The sequence below is a fragment of the Schistocerca gregaria genome, chromosome 3, assembly GCF_023897955.1.
Source record: "Schistocerca gregaria isolate iqSchGreg1 chromosome 3, iqSchGreg1.2, whole genome shotgun sequence".
NCBI classification, from domain to species: Eukaryota; Metazoa; Arthropoda; class Insecta; order Orthoptera; family Acrididae; genus Schistocerca; species Schistocerca gregaria.
Genome location: NC_064922.1, coordinates 945,400,927 through 945,419,258, shown reverse-complemented (window position 1 = coordinate 945,419,258; position 18,332 = coordinate 945,400,927). Strand labels below are relative to the sequence as shown.

The 18,332-nt window shown below is 37.6% G+C and overlaps 1 protein-coding gene across 1 annotated transcript in view; it reads left to right on the top strand.

The window, feature by feature from the left end:
• LOC126355875 (regulation of nuclear pre-mRNA domain-containing protein 1A-like) overlaps positions 1–17,423 on the top strand; it is a 43,875-nt gene extending 26,452 nt beyond the window's left edge. Inside the window, exons 3-4 of the mRNA XM_050006375.1 lie at positions 14,517–14,645; positions 15,575–17,423. Coding sequence (XP_049862332.1) covers positions 14,517–14,645; positions 15,575–15,591 — 146 coding nt within the window. The 3' untranslated portion in view covers positions 15,592–17,423. The remainder of the gene's footprint in view (positions 1–14,516; positions 14,646–15,574) is intronic.
• Positions 17,424–18,332: the final 909 nt, after the last annotated feature.

The window sequence follows — 18,332 nt, the reverse complement described above, 5'->3', positions numbered from 1 at the left end:
CATCTTTGCGGAACATTTTCTCAAAAACTGCTAACAGTATATCAATGAAATTTGTATACAATATTTATTACTTCTTTTGCTTCATTTTTATAACAAATTGTAAAAAAAATATTGTGTAATTCGAGTTACAGAAGAAAAAGTGCAAAATTTTATAGAAAAAAATAAGCATCTGTTTTAAAAAATTGTAAAACAAAACCAATAAATATTTCTTAACATGGCATTATAACTTTGTAGAGAAATATTGACTGAACATGTAGTCCAAATTTCAGAGCAATATGTATAATGGTTTTAGAAAAAAATTTCTCTCTATTTGCTAAAATTAACATGGAGGAGGTGGATTGTTCCAGCTCCCATTAATCTCTTCATTTGTTTGAACATTTTACAAATTACGAATAAAAATTTGAAATCAACAGTACTGAACTATACAGTAATTAGATCTTGTTATTGTACAGTACTATATTACAGTACTTATGACAATACAAAAGTAATATGGTCTGTGTAGTAACTTTTTCTGTGATATTAGCACTACATGAGAAACAGAGCATTTGCATCACGTGTTCAGAATCGTGATCACTGGCATTCATTCATAGGGTCACTTTGTGGACAAAGGGTGGCCTACATCTTGCTATTGCTTCCTCTGTGATGGCTGTGCAAGTGTCAATAATGCATTGCTGCTTGTCTTCTGGTGTTATTTGTCCTCTGGTGTTGTTGTAAAAGTTTGGTAGGGAGCATCCTTGACTGCTTCCCGTGCAACAAAAAAAAAAAAAAAAAAAATCCAGTGGCGTCTGGGGATTGGGCAGGCCACCTAATAGGCCCACCACATCCAATCCACCTAGTATGGTATTTAGTCCTGAATTCATCATGCTCATAAGGTGTTATACACAGGGCATCCATCATGCTGATACCACATGACCATTCTCCGATTCAGAAGTACGGCGTGCAAGAGAACAGAATGTGTGTGTCTTAAAATCGTGCATACTGTCTGACATATTGGTTGATATTTACAAAGAAAGGTCCAATAATAGTATATCCAATAATTTCACACCAAACATTAACGTTCCATGGACGTTGATTTTCAACCTGTCGGAGCCATTGTTGATGGACGAATAACGCATATTTCTCATATTGACATTTCCTTTGTTCAAGAATTACAGTTCATTGGTAAAAAGAACATCTGAGAAGAAATAAAGATTAGTGAGAAGTTGTTGCTGAGACCACTGACAAAACTGAACTGTTTTGTTGAAGTCATTTCCTCGAAGTTCTTGGTGTAAACGAACATGGTAAGAATGGAATTTATGGCATTCCAGAATGTGATGAGCACTTGTTTTTAAGACACCAACTTCATGTTGAATTCATCATGTGCTTACTTGAGGATTCACGGTTACGGCAACGAGCGAGCTCAGTGACCTCAGTAGTTTCGTGCGTTCATGTTCTAAGACGGTTTTGAGGTCTTGCATTCAAACTTCCTGTTACACTTGGGTAAGAAATGAGACAATCAAACATCCAGTGAGAAGGTGATAGCCTGTCAGTGAATCATCTGCTGTACAGTAATTATGCGTGAACAGAATTTTGCTTGCGTACAGCAAATGACAGTATGGATATGTACAGCAGAGTCCAGGATAGACATAACAACACAATTATGGTTTTATGTAACAGTGCTGTACATAAAATGTGAATTAATAAATTATTTCCTGTAGATGAGCAGGATATCTGCCCTACTCTGATGTGTATATATCATACACCTTTATACAGTAAACATTGTATTCATATTGTGTATTACTGCTATGCAGATACTAAAGTTGAAAATCTTAAACAAAACCCACACCTCTACGACAGCTCTTCATTGGGTATGTAATGTGTACAGTCAAGGCAATAAATAGTTAGATTTTTCACAACCTGTGTACTCTTTATTGTTCGCAAGCCTGTTTTATTGACAAAAATGGTACAGTGTGATACATTTTTGAATAGTTCTTGGAGAGTGTAAGTGTATTCTTCAATAAAATGTACGTGGTTCCATTTAACAATTTAATCTCTACCCAGTATCTTGTACATCTGTGGGGATACGTGAAACACATACCCTCAGAAAGAACTAACTACCCAGTGATGTTAAATTGTTCGTTGAAACAATTTTTCATTTAATGCACAAGATAAAAGTTAACTTGGGTGAGCAAGATAAATGGGATATCTTGTGTAGGCAGCTGCATATTGTTTGTGTAATAAGATTTTTTTAGGGGTGATGAAGTGGAAATGTCAATGTCTTATGAGGAACTATGGTGTGGAAGTGACTAGTTTGGAGGTTATAAAAGCAGATGTATTGTGCTGCAATTCTCTCATTAGAATATGAGACTCATGAATTGTTCATATTATGTAGTAAATTGATTTACTATGATGGAAGTAATTGTTAATGTTGTAGGGTATGTGCAAACTCTACAAATATGTAGATATGCCTCAGGACGAATTGGGATTGGAAACTCTGCTAATGTGTTGCCTTAGTTCAAACAGTGAGAAGACTGCAGTCCATGTTAATAAGTTGAAGTGTACAGTTAATTAGCCCTCGTGCGCCAGCACCTGGTTTTGAAATCAGTAAACATGTCTTGTGTTCTGAGAAGCAAAAGCAATTTTTTTTTTGGGAACTGACAGGTTGTATCAGGCCAAGAGCCTATGTAGCAGAATCACATGCACACCAGATTGTTCCCTGTTATAGGAAAGAGGGAAGGAGATACTGCAGTATAACTATTAAGGAGGACTACGTATTGTAAAGATTCTTGGCAAATTGTGATTAGATTTAATTAGATTAATACTTGTTCCATAGATCATGAATATGACACTTCATAATGATATGGAACATGTCAGGTTAATAAAAGATGTCTGTAAAAGATATTACATTACACAAAATATTGAATGACACTAATGTTCCCCCCCCCCCCCTCCCCCATCTCCTTGATTTTTAATTTATATCTGAAAATTCAGCCAATGAGTAGAAGCAGTTGTCATCTAGAAATTCTTTTAATTTATTTTTAAATGTTAGTTGGCTATCTGTCAGGCTTTTGATGCTGTTTGGTAGGTGACCAAAGACTTTTGTGACAGCATAATTTAACGGCTTTCTGTGCCAAAGTCAGATTTAACCCTGCATAGTGAAGATCACCCTTTCTCCTGGTGTTGTAGCTATGCACACTATTACTTTCGAACTGGGTTGGATTATTAACAACAAATTTCATAAGTGAATATATATACTGTGAGGTTACTGTGAGGATCCCTAGATCCTTAAATAGATGTCTGCAGGATGACCGTGGGTGGGCTCCAGCAATTATTCTGATTACATGTTTTTGAGCAATGAATACTGTATTTTTGAGACACATTCTTTCAACATTATTGGAAGGGATCCCATTTTATCTTCATGAATGTATGTATTTCTGACATGGAGCCCCATCCTGCATTGTGCATCTTGCTTGTGCATACTTGCATCATCAGGTGTTCATGGAATGGTCTTGGTCTGTGGCCAGCTCATATCCTTGACCTAATCCCGAACAACATTGAGATGCTTGACAGTACTTCGTGTAATGAAGTAACACACAGAAACTTGGCAACACCATTTTATACGACAGCTGTTAAACACCACTTTGCACAACAGTTCTGAATGTGGCATCTTATCAAGCCTTGCAGATAAATACAATTATCACAACAATGTGTGTAATTAGTTTCATCTTCATCAGAAGGCTAGTGGTAAATGTTAGAATTTCTCACTTGTTCCAATAACTTTCAGCCACGTCATTACAGGACCAGTGTTCCTTATTTCAGATTAATAAATTCGTCCTGGATTATCCCAATTTTTTTCATATTGAGAACATGCTTCCATTTTATACTAAGATTATGGGAGGTGAACTTTGTGTTTTTTGCCTCCTCTCTGAAGTGTACTAAGAGTTTTACTCCATGAATGATTATTACTCTTTTTTTCTTATTCTCTTGATGGTTCATGATATTTTGTTGATAACAAAGTTCACTTGGTGTAGTATCTTGTCATCATGTAGTCTAGTTAATTTCGTAGCAAATACATAGCAGTTCTACAAAGTGATGACCCCACAAAAATGTGAAAATACGCAACCAGGCATGCAAAGTCATAAAATATTGTTGCCACAAGAGATGAGTCAGATTCAGACCAAGAGGCAGCTTGCAGATCTACAGGATGATTTACAGAAGAAGGTAGAACAACTCCAACCAGCAGTAGAGGAACAGGAAAATTCATTGGTGAGCTCACGTACAGCAACAAATGACATAATCACAGTAGTGAGTAAACCACAGATGAAGGCACACACACTGCCGTACTTGCCAGAAAAACCAGAACTTTGGTTCGCAGTGCTCAAACTAGCATTTGCACAAAACAAGATAACTGATGAGTGCATGAAGTTTGCAGTGACTGTTAATGGACTAGTTGCTAGGGCAGCCACTATAGGTGCAGACTTAATACCAAAATTGCCACAAGATCAGCAATATGAGAGTCTAAGAAGCTGTTAATCAGCAGAGTATGCAAACCACTTGACCACTGAATGCAGCAGGTGCTGAATAATGAGCAAAACTGAATATTGGCGGCATTTGAGAGGCATTGTAGAAGAGACAAAATTGCCAGATGCGATGCTGTGGCATATCTGGGTGGTGCAACTACTGGGGATCATAAAGTCAGCAGAGTTAACGTACAAAAAAGATTGTCTACACAGTGATCACAGTAGTGGGCAAAGCTTATGCAACACTGGATTATCCATGTGCGGCAAGTGTAACAACGGTTACTGAGCAATTCGTTACACAGAAGACAGCAGCTATCCAAAAAGGGTAACAATGAACATGCCCAAGCAGAACACAGGAGACAACAGTGGACCAAAACAAAATGACCCAGTAGGCTGGTGCCATCGGCATTTTGGCAGGAGAACTCGGATGTAAGTTACCATACATATACCCAAATGGTATCAGTGGCGGGCAGTAGGTGCGATGGACCACGGGATCCAGGGAGGAGAATATAGCGAAGGATTCAACACAGTGAGTAAAGTAACAAGCTTACTGATGCTGTCTCAACAGTTATACATGAGACATGAAGTCAGATTGCCACTACCTCATAGACTGGGTCATAAATCATGAAGTGAAGAGAGACCTATGGTTTTGTAAGAGGTGTATGTGGTGATTCGTAGAGGTGGATGTGCCCATATTTGGAGTAACTTTCATAGTCAGAAGAGGATTCAGATCAGCCTCAGCACTGCTCATATCAGGAAGGATGGAGAAGCGGTCACAGATTTCCTAGGCTGAAAGCTATAAACGGAGTGCACACTGTGTAACATGGCCAGTAGATGTGCAGTGGCCAGGTCACATATGGGGAGAGTGACAGTGGTGGGGGCTACAGACAGGCACTGTAGGGGAAATACCGAGCTGTTGAATTGAAGTGCTGTTCTCAGCTGGAGCCTATGCTCACTTTTTTGTAAATATTAAGTGGAATCTCCCCATGCCCACACACGCATGGTGGCTATTCAAAAAGATGTGTCGCATCTACTTTGGTTGATGTCTAAAATTAATTCCACTGAAAATGAAACAAAATCGGCAATTTATTTTTTCCCAGTGTGTTAACCATTTGTAGCTTCCAGAGAAGCATCAAGAGTGGCGAAATTTGAGGAAACCCTGCAAATTTCTCTTGTTGCCGTGTTAAAATTAGCTTCTTTTTGCCAAACAGAGCAGAGTTTACACAGTGTCACCTCACTAACATGCTGTGCAGACACAATTGTGAGAGGATTCTGAAATGATTAAGTTTATTAAGTGAGAAACTGAGGAAAATTAAGGCCAATCTCTTACGGAAAAGCAGGTCATTAGTACAAAAATAAATGTGATCTATTCATGTATGATGTTCCAAAACCCATAGCATTTTCTATTTTACTAGCTATCGATGGCCCTTAAAAATTATTCTTTCATTGAAAAAGTCTGTATTAAGTGAAATAACATGGAAAATAAAGGTTTGCATAATAATGATGTGGCAAAATACTCTCCTCCTCGCATGGTATTATTTCCCAAAATCTAATTTCAGTATTTCAAACCATTTATGAAATAAGAGAAATATTGCGGATATTTCATTCTGGTTTTATCACTGGCACATGTGATCACAAATGGGTGTGCTTAATTAGATCAGTTTTCTCGAGATTGGCAACAGATGGACTTCTACCCAAGTTGAAAGAAAAATTCATAAACAGCGATATATTATGTAATACACACCAAATGCAAAATAATAGCCACCCCAATTTTTCATTGCAAACATTTTTGAATTTCACACAGCGTCTTACTTGCATGCAAATTTCACAATAATTATGACCATTAACGAGGTGACAGGTGTATAATTGTGAAGCTGACATACAAAGCTATAAGTAATGTAAAAATGAATTTCTTTTTTCGAGTAGCTTTTGTAAAGTTCTTAGAGAAAAATTGCAGGGTGTGTGTCTTGACCAAAAGGGGCCAAACACGGTCGGTTTTCCCTTCTGAACGTATGAATGAGCTTGCGTAGTGCTCAGGATGAAACTTGGTCTCTGCACATCAATCGCAGCATTGTGAGCAGGCTGTTAACACGGTCTAAACACACAATTTGGTGGTGTGGAGGGATAGTAGTGTTACCATGGCTCACATACAACAGGTGTCACACAACAAGGTGCATTATGTTAGGACCACGCCAGGGCTATAAGGCTTGTGGTGGCCTAGAAAGTTAGTGCCAGACAGTTCTGTGGTGACAAAAATAGTTTGATAACATGTTGTGAATGGGCATGATACGAAGGTCTGTACAATTCCACACTGCTACCCGGTACCGAATATCAATGACTTTAATGGTGTGTTGGCGGGAACAGCCATTTCCAGCAAAACTGGGGAAAAAAGATGTACAATCAGATAACTGTAGCGGAAGATGACATACCATACATTTGGATGCCTTTTGGGCTGAAAATGCCACACAAAGTACGTTGAGGATAGGAATGTTGTGTTTGATTACCTTGACAGCATTCTAAAGTTTCCAAAGTCACCGGCATTGCACAAAGAAAGTCTCAAAACAGTTTTTATTGCATAAAAAAATGTTACAGTAGTAAACAAGGCGAAGTGTAAATGCAGGCAGCAGCATGTGATGTTTCTGGGCAATGCTTTAGCAGCAGCCGAAATCCACCATTGAAGAGCAAAATAGACATAATCAGAGACATGCCTGGTCTGACAATTTTCACTAGCTCATGAGATCTCTAGGGGCTGTCGTTGACACCAGGAAAGCAGGGATAAAAGTGCCCTTGACTGCAGCACTAGTGGGTAAGGATGTGACAGGCTGATGGCCCCTACAGTGGATCCCAGAAATATAGAGGGCTTTCGACCAAGTAAAGGCCAGTGTAAGAAAAGTGGTTGTATTAGCACACCCTGTGCTCCAAGCACTGTTAGCAGTAGTAGTCAACACCAACCAACAGGCAGTGGGTGCAGCCCTCCACCAGTATGAAGACAATTACTGGCAGCTGTTAGCTTTCTTTTTCACACAAGCTCATGGTGTCACTAGTGAAGTTGAGCCCTTTTGATAGAGCTGCTGGTGATTTATAAGGCAGTGAAACATTACTGCCCACGTGTAGAAGCTAAGGCAGTCACAATTTACACTGATCACAAGCCTGCCCTTAACTTTTGCTTTCAAGAAGTGTAAGAACAATTGGTCCCTGAGAAAATTCTGCCAATTAGAATTTATTGGCCAATTCATTAGATATACATGACATGTTAAAGTGGCTGCAAACGTCATAGATGACTCCTCCTCAAGTGGCAAGGCCATCTTCCTATACAGTAGGTTATGAGCAGTTTGCTGCTGCACAAGCTAGGGATCCTCAGCTAACAGAGTACCTGTGGAATAGCTGTATAGGGCTACAATTTAAACAGGTACGACAAGAAGGGGCAAAGATTGTTATCTGGTGTGATTTCACAAGGTAAACATAGACCATTTGTACCTAAGCAGTTAAGAAAAGCAATCTTAGATGGTATTCATAACCTAGCCTGTCAGCGAGCAAACACTAGCATGAAGCTCCTGGCTGAAAGATTTGTGTGACCAAGCATGAGAAAGGATTGCTGCAGGTGGTCAAGATGTGTATAGTGTGCAAGAGGTAAGACAGGGAGGAATGTCCACAAACCCATACATAATGTTTGCACACATGTATTTAGACATAGAGGCCACTGACACCTTCGGAAGGATATCATTACTTGCTAACTGCCATTTACAGATTTATATAATGGGCTGAGGTTGTAACAATATTGGCGGAGATATTGGCAGAGACAATAGAAATAGTTCTCCTGGAGACATGGGTAGCAAATTTTGGCTGCTCATTGCATGTGACCACAGGCAAGGGTAACAGCTTGAGTCTACACTGTTCCCGGAACTGCTGGGACCATCACACAACTAGCTAGCACCCAGGTAGTAATGGGATGGTTGAATATTGACAGAGAACTTTGTGTCATTGATGAGCCACAAGGAGAATTGGTCCTCCACATTGTCATTAGTGTTGCTAGGTCTACAGACCACATGCAAACCAAATAATAGGGGCTTCAGTGGGGGAGATATATACGAAGAAACTGTGTGCCTCCCAGCAGAACTTTTTGCAACACAATGCAGAACTGACAACTGTGAATCTACCGTATGTACTGCAGCAAGTAAATCAGGGGTCTTGCTGCTGTATTAACACCGGTTCCCGCCAGATCACCGAAATTAAGTGCTGTTAGATTTGGCTAGCACTTGGATGGGTCACTGTCTGGGTCTGTCGAGTGCTGTTGGAAAGTGGGATGCACTCGGCCTTTGTGAGGCAAATTGAGGAGCTACTGACTGAGAAGTAGTGACACTGGTCATGAAAACTGACAAAGGCTGGGAGAGCAATGTGCTCACCACATGTCCCTCCATATCTGGGTCCTGTGATGCCTGAGGATGACACAGTGGCCAGTCCATACAGTTGGGCTTTCAAGGCCTGTTTAGCTGGTATTTATTTGTCTGTACTGCAGCAAGTAAAGGGATACACAGCCAAACTAAGCCCCTCACTTGGTTTTCAACATGGGGAACACAATCTGTTTGTGCATAGAGAGCTGAGCAATTGTTCCCATGTAATACTGTGGACTGACGCAGTACATCCACCACTGCAACACTCTCACTCCAGGCCATACAGGGTTTTGGAAAGAGATCACACAATGCCTATATATATTGCAACAGCAAACAGTCTCACTAGAAAGGATAAAGTCCACAGATGTGCTGGTGGCGTATGATAAAATAAGGTACGAGCAGCAAAGCAAACTTGTGTCCACTATGCCAGAACAGACTGAAGAGGATATGGCACATGAAGGAAACACACTGCCATAAATACATCCAGCCACCCTGATGGAGTGTCCAGAAATGCCTGAAACTTGCACCAGAGCAGGCCAGTGCATACACTATAAGTACCTGTATGTTCCTGGAACTCCGCTCAAATATGGGGTTGCTGTTTGGTAGTCATAACTGGCAGAATAAATTGCACACAGTGTATTTTTGTGTCATCTTTGGAGCAGACTAAGCGACAGTTTTAATCCTCGAATGATCATTTCTTTATTAACTAAATATCATTAACTGTTGAAAGACTCAATTACAAAAAGTAATAAAGTATTTTTTGTGCAGCATCTTGACATTCTGTGGTCTAGCTAATTTCATACTGAATACAGAGGAGAGCTACAAACTTAATCTAGGCATAGCATTATGGGAAAAAATGTACAAAATGTTGTGTAAACCCATCCTCACTCAAAAGGTTGCATTGAACGTGTCAAGAAAGTCTCTATGAAGTAAATAGAATTGTCAAAATATTTTATTTCATTAAGAAGTAGTGTTATCTATTTGACCTTTCACAATAATGAATAAATTGTCAGATGATTATGTCTGTATACTTTAATTTTTCTTTCATCTTGGTTTGGCTGAAGAACAGATAATTTAGTTTAATTTTCTATTTAATGTTATAATTATATAATGTGCTCTTCTTCAACTGTGAATTGTTGACAGTAAACCACAAAAGGGAAGCCAAGCTCCATAGAGCTCTGTCACAAGAAGTCTGGAGATGGCCACAACATATTTTCATTAATACATGTTTCTGAGTAATCAATATTTTCTTGCTCTGCTTCAAAATATTGCACAGTAAGACATTAATGAATGAAGGAAACTAGGTGAAATCTTGTTGACATTGCATCACCTAATCTGGCAAGTCACAGCTGTCAGTAAACATAGTTATATTGGTTGATCTGCTACATGCAAATTTGAATTAAAGTTACTATTAGTGTATGCAACCAAACATTTTGTATACTAAAATTGGTTTATTTAATCTATCACTTGTGTTACTGTAATGAGGTTAGACCTTGTGCTGCACATAATTTGCTGTATAACAACAGCGACAGAGAACCTGCTAAAGGTTTAAGGATATTTCATTTATTATCTCATGTTGATTTATCACACTTGGATTTGATGGAAACTCCCTGCATTAACAAGAAAAGCACCACCTATTCTGTGGCCAGAGACAGTGGTCATGTTTGTGTGACTTGTGCTTGTGTGTTTTCTACTTTAGGAGAAGCCTTTTGGCCAAAAGCTTAAATGTATAGCAGTCTTTTGGTTGTGCCTGTCTGCAACTCAACTCTCCTTTATATTGTGAGTAGCAATCTATCCTTTTCAAAATATGGTTGGAATATCAACAATATCAGGAGAAAGATATATTTCTACTCACTATAAAGAAGGCTCATTTTGAGTTGCTGACTGGTGCATCACAAAGACTATCAATGTTGTAGATTTTGTCCAAAGCCTTCTTCAGAGTGCATGCGCCCCCCCCCCCCCCCCACTCACACAGTCACACAGTGTGTGTGCATGAATGACCACTACCAGTGCACCAGGATGCCTGGTCATGTGTGCATGAGGTGTGCTTTCTTGTGCGAATGTGTGTTTCTTTGCTGAAAAAGGCTTTGACTGAAAGCTATAAAGTATAACAGTCTCTTCATCGTGCCTGCCTGCAACTCAGTGATTTTTATGGTGAGTAGAAATCTTTTCATAATATTGTCATTATTCCATCCTGGATTTTGCAGTATTTGTTTTCTTGATTGTGTGGTAGATGTTTTACATGTATATGTAGTTTGCAGGGCACTCTGTAGTGTGTGGTAGTGTGTACATGGTGTAATAGAATAATATCCTTTCAGTTCCATTTGCAGATTAGGCATTGGAAGAATGATAAGTCTCTAACTTTCACCGTGTGATTGTGACAATTATGCGAGATGTAAGTTGGAGTGATAAATGTGTTTTCTTGACTTGGGTTGGTAAGCCTATCTGCAAAGCAAGAATGGTGATTAAACAGTCCTTAGACAAGCCCCTGCCCTTCAATGAGTACGATGTTGCAATGATCCCCTGACAGACAGACAGACAGACAGACAGACAGACAGACAGACAGACAGTATTAAAGAACTGATTGAACAAAGCTTTTGTGAGTGAGTGCCTTTTAGGTGAATTACTATTCTTTAAGGTTATTTTGCAATAAAATTCACTCTTTCTAAATGGTGAGATTTGCATACTCGGACTGTTTTTTTTTGTTCCAAATAGCTAGAACTTGAAAGCAACCTGTAAGTAACAATACCTCCACTTAAGCAGCTGCCACTCTGTCCACATCAGTCCTTTCCAGCTTCTCTGTAGCAAACCTGTCTTTTTCAGTACCAAATCTCTTGGTGCCTCCACCACCAACTTCTCCAAGACTTTCCTCTTCCACAAATTCCCCATAGAGAGAAATATTGCAACAATATAGAAACAATATTGCAAACAAAATCCGCCAGGTGGTCTCCTTCTCTCCCCCTCCAACATAGACAGCTGTGAATATCTTCAGAACGCTAAAACATTTTCTGCAAGGCTGTAGTTGTTAACATTAACTGTCCTGTCACATTTCCTTGGGATAATTAGGTGCAAATATCATTTCTGACAGTGTTCCCCTTTCTCATTATCAATTGGTCTCTCTTGGAGGGGGAGGAGGGCAGTGCTGGGAGGGAGGTATGACAATATATAAGCCTTGATTGTAGTACCATGGCAAAAACTTTCTTCAAGACTTACTGGGTTTAACACTAACTTGAAAAGAAACCATATCCATTGGTGTGCATGTTTCCTTTTTTGTCAGCTTGTAAGAGGAAATTATATTGTATGTGGGAAATAATTAGTTTAAGATGTTTGCATTGACAAGTTAGTCCTGTCCTGTTGATATGCCCTCACTGAGTCTTAAAATTACTTTGCATTGTTTATTAAGTAACAAAATCTGAGTGAAAAGAAACACATGACAATAGTGTAAGGTTATACAATATTTATTATTTTACAGTTATCTTTTTGGCTATTATGCCATCATCAGGTACAAAGATAAATGTGTATGGCACTGAAATTTTTGTAGGATATAAGATTTTAAAGTAGTGCAGCTACGGAGGATGTCAGTTGGTTTCCAAAGAGACAATTGTTAAAGTTTGATTTATGGTTAAAACGAGAGGAATTACTTTAGTACAAATGTGATTTCAAACTAGTTAGCTTAGATAAAATATGTTGCACATTAACTAGTGGACTACACAACAAATTCCAACAAATTTTATGAAAAGAAAAGTACATTGAACAATATTTAATAAACTCCTTTGATATGTTCCAAGCAGTTAGACTGAACAGTATAATCTAATGTTTAACAGATCCAATATGATAAACAAGTAAAATATTAAGTGAGACTAAAAAGATAAGTGAAAGTGTGTAGTTTACCTGTTTAGTCTCGCTTACAATGCTTTACGTGTTTGTAATATTGGTCTCTTTGAGGACAAGATCATATAACATGTAACAAACGTGTACCATATAGTGTTCAACTTATTTTTCTTCTCAGAACGGTTGTAATTTGTGTTGTCATTGATTTTTTAATGTGTCACAAATTTTATCTAAGGTAAATAGTTTTAAATTGTATTTTTATGTAAATAATTTTAAATAATCTGTAGATGTGATAGTTTAAAATCTTTGATCCTACACAATTTTTGCAGCCACATAGATGTATCTTTTTTGTAACTGACGACAGCCTAATAGCCAAAAATCAGTTTGTAAAATAATAAATATTGTAGAATATTACATCCATATAATGTGTTTTCCAATAAAATGTATTATATTCTGTCAAGAACCAATGGAACAGTCAGTTAATGTTATATAATATAATATAATATAATATAATATAATATAATATAATATGTACTAGCACTTTTATATTATCATATTCGTGTACTTTGCAATTCAGTTGTGTAAGGGATGTGAAGTTATGGGAATTTTTTAATTTCGCTGGCTTTATACATTGGACTTTCAATTTTTTAGATCTTGTTGGTCCATATGTTCCTGAAGTATATTTTCATTTTCAGCTGTTTTGAATATTTAGTTTTTTTTTGTTTGTTGACAGTTGAAAAGGTTATACATAGTTTCTAATGGTTGGTTAATTTTACACTTGAAAAAGATGAATCAATGAAGTTGAATTAAAGTTTTCTTGAAAAAGGGAATAACATGCAGCACAGTATTTGAAATGTTGACACAGGCTTTTCACAAATCTGATATTAGTAGGACAAGAATTTACAAGTGGCATAAAACATTTCAAAGAGGGTCAAAAGGACGGTGAAGATGATGATTGGCCTTGGTGTCCTAGCACATAAATTACTGATAACACTGTGGAAGAAGTAAAGAGTGGTTGTGGAAAATTACCAAATCACAATCGGAGAGGTTGCTGATGGTGTCAGCATATCCTTTGGCTCATGCCAAGTAATTTTATTTTTTATGATTTATGCATGGAATGTATAGGTACCAAATTTGTTCGAAATTGTTGAATTTCGACTAAAAACAATGTTGCACAAACACTGCTAAGGAATTGCTGAATAAAATTTACAACTATCCAGTACTTCTAAAGAAGTTACACTGGTATGCCATCAAAGCCGAGGCCCAATCGTCCCAATAGAAACTGCCTGAAGAGTCAACAAGAAAAACGTTTGACAAATTTGGTCACATGTGGGGGGGGTTCTTCTCTCCCCTTTCTTCGATTACAATGAAATAGTGCATCGTGAGTTCTTGCGTTACGGTCGTATGGTCAGTAAGGAATACTACATGGAAGTTATGCACAGTCTGCATGAAGCAGACAGAAGAAAACAATTAGAATAGTGGCAAAACCTTTCATGGAAATTCCATTGTGATAATGCTCCTGCTCACATCTCAATGTTTGTTCGTGATTTTTTGGCAATGGTGGTGGTGAATAAATAAAGATTCTTTAAGAAAATAAAAATTCCTGTTCTTTGATCACACCGCATATGCACATCTTTAACCTCCTCCTACATAATGATCTACTAAGTAGAATCTGTGTGAAACATTTGTGGTAAAGTAATACAGAATTGTTAAAGCTGTTGAATTATTTTTTGTCATCATTGAGTGAGGTCAATAGAAAGCACTTGTAATAACACAAGCAATACTTCCTTTGCAGAAAAGAGGAGCCATCTATCTCCACCATTATCTGATGCTTCCCAATCACAAGCAACCTATCAGATTGAGGTTCAGACAAAGCGGCAGCCTATACCTTATGAGCCGACACCTGTGATTCCATCACGGACAGGTTTGTATTCTGATGTTTTGTGGAATTGTTTTATTGGAAGTTATGGTGGTGATTGTTGTTGCCATAGTTATAACAACACTCCAGGGGGAAAGTGGTATGCTTTTGTTCTTCTCAAACTAGCCAACTCGTTTTTAAACAGCATGTTGATTAGATTGCATTGGGCCAAAGTTAAATCGTGACACAAAGACCTACAATTAAATAAAAATGGATAAAAACCTCATGTGATTGCAGCAGATCTGTACATCTACGTACGTACTCTGCAAGCCATCCTACAGTGTGTGGTGGAGGGTACAACATTTCTCTTCCTGTTCCACTCGCAAATAGAGGGAGAGAAAAATGACTGTCTGTAAGTCTCTGTAGAAGTTGTAACTTCTCTCATCTTATCTTTGTGGTCATTAAATGAAATGTACGTTGGCAGCAGAAGAATCGATCTGCTGTTTGTTTCAAATGCTGGTTCTCCAAGTTTCCGCAATAGTGCCTCATGAAAAGAGCATCATTTTCCCTCCAGAGATTCCCATTTGAGTTCATGAAGCATTTCCGTAATACTAGCTCGCTAAATAAGGCGAGGGTGATGGTGCAATTAGTTCAAAGTCAGTTGTTCGACATTTAACTGTTGGTAGATGCTTCTTATTCATAATCTACAGCCTTCTTGGTTATCTCCAGGGGATTATCATTGTTGATGTGAAATGGAATAGGTAGGAAATATCTGGAATGAGAACCATTAAGACAAATGAAAGCTGTTTGAATTAATAAACAGCAGTTGCATCACCAAAGTTGCCAATGTGATGAAAGGGGGAAAAAAAATGCTTCAGGCTGTGAGCCACAACTCTTCATTTATTGAATTTAATATTCACAGCCTATAATTCATAATATTTTGCTGTATCAGTACATTCTGTGTTACAATTAATTTTCTTTTTCTTCTTTTTCAGGAAAATATTTCGTGTAAACGGTTTTATCATGTCACAAGATAGTTCAGCTTCATTCGGCATCATTAAGAAATTAGTGTGTTTGTATCTAAACACAAGGACGCACACTGTAAAAAATCATGTTATACTGTTAATAGAATTGTGATTAAATTTGGCTGTATCAATCATTTGTAGTTAGTAATTGTTTAAATATTGTGGAGATGATATTTAATTTGCGTAATTTTAGTTATTGAACTGTAATGCACCAATGTATTCCAACCTTAGTTTGTTTTTTTGCTTAAGCATTTATCGTATTACTCAGGTCTAGAAAGACTGCTTTTAAAAGCGGTGCTTAAAAATTATACTTTGGTGGCTACACGTTTCATTGTGCATAAAGGAATTTGACCATGACTTAGTGTCTTGTCATGTATTTAATCAATAATATTCCTGTTATATAGGATGTGAAGTTATGCACAAATGGGAAATATCTTTTTGTACATGTTTAGTCTTCCAGAGTGAAACATTTATAACAGTTTTTTGAAATAAACAATTATGTTTATGTAAAATATTCAGCTTCTTCACAGCTATATCACTTCAGGCGATACCACCATAGTGAAAACTGTCCATGTGAAGCTAAGAATAAGCTATTTTCCTGTGTTAAAAATATGGTTCAGATCATCATCATTTGCAGTGATTATAAGATTCAGATCACATTTTAAATCAATATTTTCACAAAATATCTCTTATTCTTATGTAATTAAAGCTTATAAATCACTAAATATCAAGATTTAGTCAAGTGATTTAAAAAAATGCTCTGTTGTTGCCTGATGATCTGGTAACGTCACACACATGGAGTAAGATGAAGCCAATGTGTGTTACAGGAATGTTAGGTTTTTATGTACTTTTTCTGAAAATAGTTTAGCTATTTAGTGATGGTAAATGCATTTAAAAGTTCAAAGTAACAATAGAAAGGAATAATGTCAGTTCTGATAGTGGAAACTGTACGAAAATTGATGCATTCATGCTCTACTCATTTAGAACGGCGATATGTAAGACGACACATTCTTCCCGTGCTGGCTGCAACACCATTAAACTGACTCCACAAATTGTGGAACTTTTGAAAGTGGGTAGATATCTCATATCTACATTGTCGACTACTGTCATGAAATATAGCACAAAGCAAAAATGTTGGCAAATGTTTGTCCTGATTTCCAGTATAAAAGATATTCAACAAAGCGATAGAGAGCAGCATGGACTCTGTGGTGCAAGCGATACTGCTTGCAACTACGGATACGAAGAATGTGGGTTCAAATCCTAGAAGGGCCATACATTTTTAAGTTTTACATCGAATATGAAAGTAGCCTAAGCAAGAAGTCGTTGTAGCAGTTGTTTCGATGATGGGATGTATTGTTTGTAGCTTCACATTAATCTTAGTCTGAGAAATGAACAACTGATGATAAAGGCATCTTCTTTGCTTACAAACAATTACTGTTGTTGGAAAGCATTGCTAGTAGTGAAGATATCACCATACTCCTGCAATATAATGAGGTGTAGGATCAGTATGCGCGCAGAGGTATAAAGCATGTAAAACTTGCAGGTAACACAAACATAAGGGCTGTGTTGTTTGTGAGCGTAAACTCGTGTCAGAATCTGAAGCAGACTTAACTTCTTATTATGTAAGATGATGATAACTTTAAATGGACAGTACAAAGATTAAAAAAAGATTGTTTCTATCAAAGTAAAACGTGTGGTCACATAATTAGAAAATATCTTTTTTGAACATGTGTGGACAGCTTTTGCAAATGTAAGCGCATGTAAACACCAAGGAAAAAACAATAATACTGTTGCTAATAAGTGCGGTGAAGTTTTGTAATTGTGCTGTTGTTTTTTTTTTAAATAATGGAACCACGTATATCTGGATGTCATTCTTCACTATGTTCTACCAACCGAGCTACCAATGATGTGCAAAGGAAGCAGTTATAATGATAATTTTTACTGAAAGTTTAATTTTTCGACTGACACTATCCTTCTTTGTAAAAATGAGAAATGTATCTTGGAGGTAAATTAATGTTAACTTCAAAGTGCAAGAAATTTTTAGCTATCGGAACTTGGGCATCCACGTGGTGGCATTTTGCCATTGCAGTGCAACCAATTTTTATGCACCTTCTCATTCTCTGAAACACTCAAACAAAACTTTCAAGAGTTTTTATGATGTTTGTACAGCATGATACTAGACATTATTTGTAATCCATTTTCTGAAACTTAAATTCCAAAACTAGACATATGTGAATTATCTTTGTAACAGTAGGAGTAGTGAGCTAGCCAGTGATGTCACAAGCATCATGTAACTCGAATGGAGCATTTTAACAGGCTTTCAAAGTCTTTGAATTTTATTTCTGTTTTTATACTGTAGTTTAACCGTCTGGGAGGGTCCAGACCTGCCGAGCCTATGTACCGTCTCCACCCAATTTTTTCTTCATTTTTTCATTTCCACTATCTCGTCTCTCTTTTGATCCCATGGGATTCTATCTCCATCCATCTCTCTTTCTCTTGTAATGCCACTCTCTCTCACTGAGCATCACTATCTCCTTTCTCTTTACTTCCCATTGCTATGTCTTCATCCACTTCTTTTTCTCTTTCACCACAATTTTCTCTGTCTTTGTCTTCTCTCTCTTTCTCTCTCTCTCTCTCTCTCTCTGACACTGCCTCCTGTCTCTTAAAACACCACTGTCTCTCTGGTTCTGTCTTTCAGGACAAAAAAGTGCGTTATGTTTGCATGCCA